We start from the raw sequence: 1,089 nt of genomic DNA on the forward strand, positions 1-1,089 counted from the left end.
GGGGCGGCAGCAGCTAGAGATGCAGCAGGTGGGCCTGCAGCAGCAGGAACCACAGCAGCTGGGGCGACAGCAGCAAGAACCACAGCAGCTGGGGCGGCAGCAGCTGGACACACAGCAGCTGGGGCGGCAACAGGTGGTCCTGCAGCAGGTGGTCTGGCAGCAGCCTTGGCCACAGCCCTGGTTAGAGCAGACAGAGCCACAACAGGAGTTGACCATGGTGTCAGAGGGTGGAGGGTCTGGGTGGGTTTCCAAGAGAGTGAGGTTCTTGAGTTTGGGAGTCTCCTTGCCACAGGTCCCCTTTTATACCCAGCTGAGGGGCTTCCATGATGATCATAAAGACTATTTCCTTGTTTTTGTTTATGTTAATTACTAAATGCAATTAGTAAATTATATTATTTTATTTTTCTATGAACTTCCAATATATAGAAAATAGTTATTTCCCTTTTCTCAAGACCTCCAGTGTTCTCACATGAATCACCGTTTATGTTTCTCCTTGGTTTGCAGTGTCACAAGATCTCATTCCCTGGGTATCATGTGACACAGGCAGGTCACTATCTCTTGTCTGTTTCTCATCTTCATATGATTTAGAGAGAGCTTCTGTTGGGTCTAGGATCCCTGGTGGAAAGATTTGTGTATCAATCAGATGGAATGCTGGTAGGAAAGAAGGAAGTAAGCTCATCTTTTTGAGTGTGAGAAATGAGGAAACGTATGATTCATTGTTTATATTCTGGGTGTTCTTTGCGCTAGTGAAATTACTAGGATATTCCAAGCTGTGTTATTTTCCATCAGCCTGATGCACTCTGAAATAGTTAGCAGCAGCTCCGTGTTTTTAAATAGCAAAGGCTCACCTGGGATTGATCCGTGTTGATTTTTAGAAATCTTTCTGCTGGGATAGAGTAATTGGGATGACAGCTTCTGATCTGCCTTTTGAAATATCAAAATAGGTCATGGTTATGCTTTATGGATGTTTTATTAAAATCTTATTCAAATATTCTAAGTTAAAAAGTCTAGTAGTTTTTGTAGTATCACTTATCTTTAAGATTTTCTTAGATGAATTAAGGGGAATATATATGACATATTCATCATCCT

The 1,089-nt window shown here is 42.5% G+C and overlaps 1 protein-coding gene across 1 annotated transcript in view; it reads right to left on the reverse strand.

Moving 5' to 3' along the window:
- Positions 1-216, reverse strand: part of LOC109380715 (keratin-associated protein 4-6-like) — a 17,827-nt gene extending 17,611 nt beyond the window's left edge. The window contains exon 1 of the mRNA XM_019638571.1: positions 2-216. Coding sequence (XP_019494116.1) covers positions 2-216 — 215 coding nt within the window. The remainder of the gene's footprint in view (position 1) is intronic.
- Between the last annotated feature and the right edge of the window lie 873 nt (positions 217-1,089).

This window comes from Hipposideros armiger, unplaced genomic scaffold (assembly GCF_001890085.2).
Source record: "Hipposideros armiger isolate ML-2016 unplaced genomic scaffold, ASM189008v1 scaffold_40, whole genome shotgun sequence".
Taxonomy (NCBI): domain Eukaryota; kingdom Metazoa; phylum Chordata; class Mammalia; order Chiroptera; family Hipposideridae; genus Hipposideros; species Hipposideros armiger.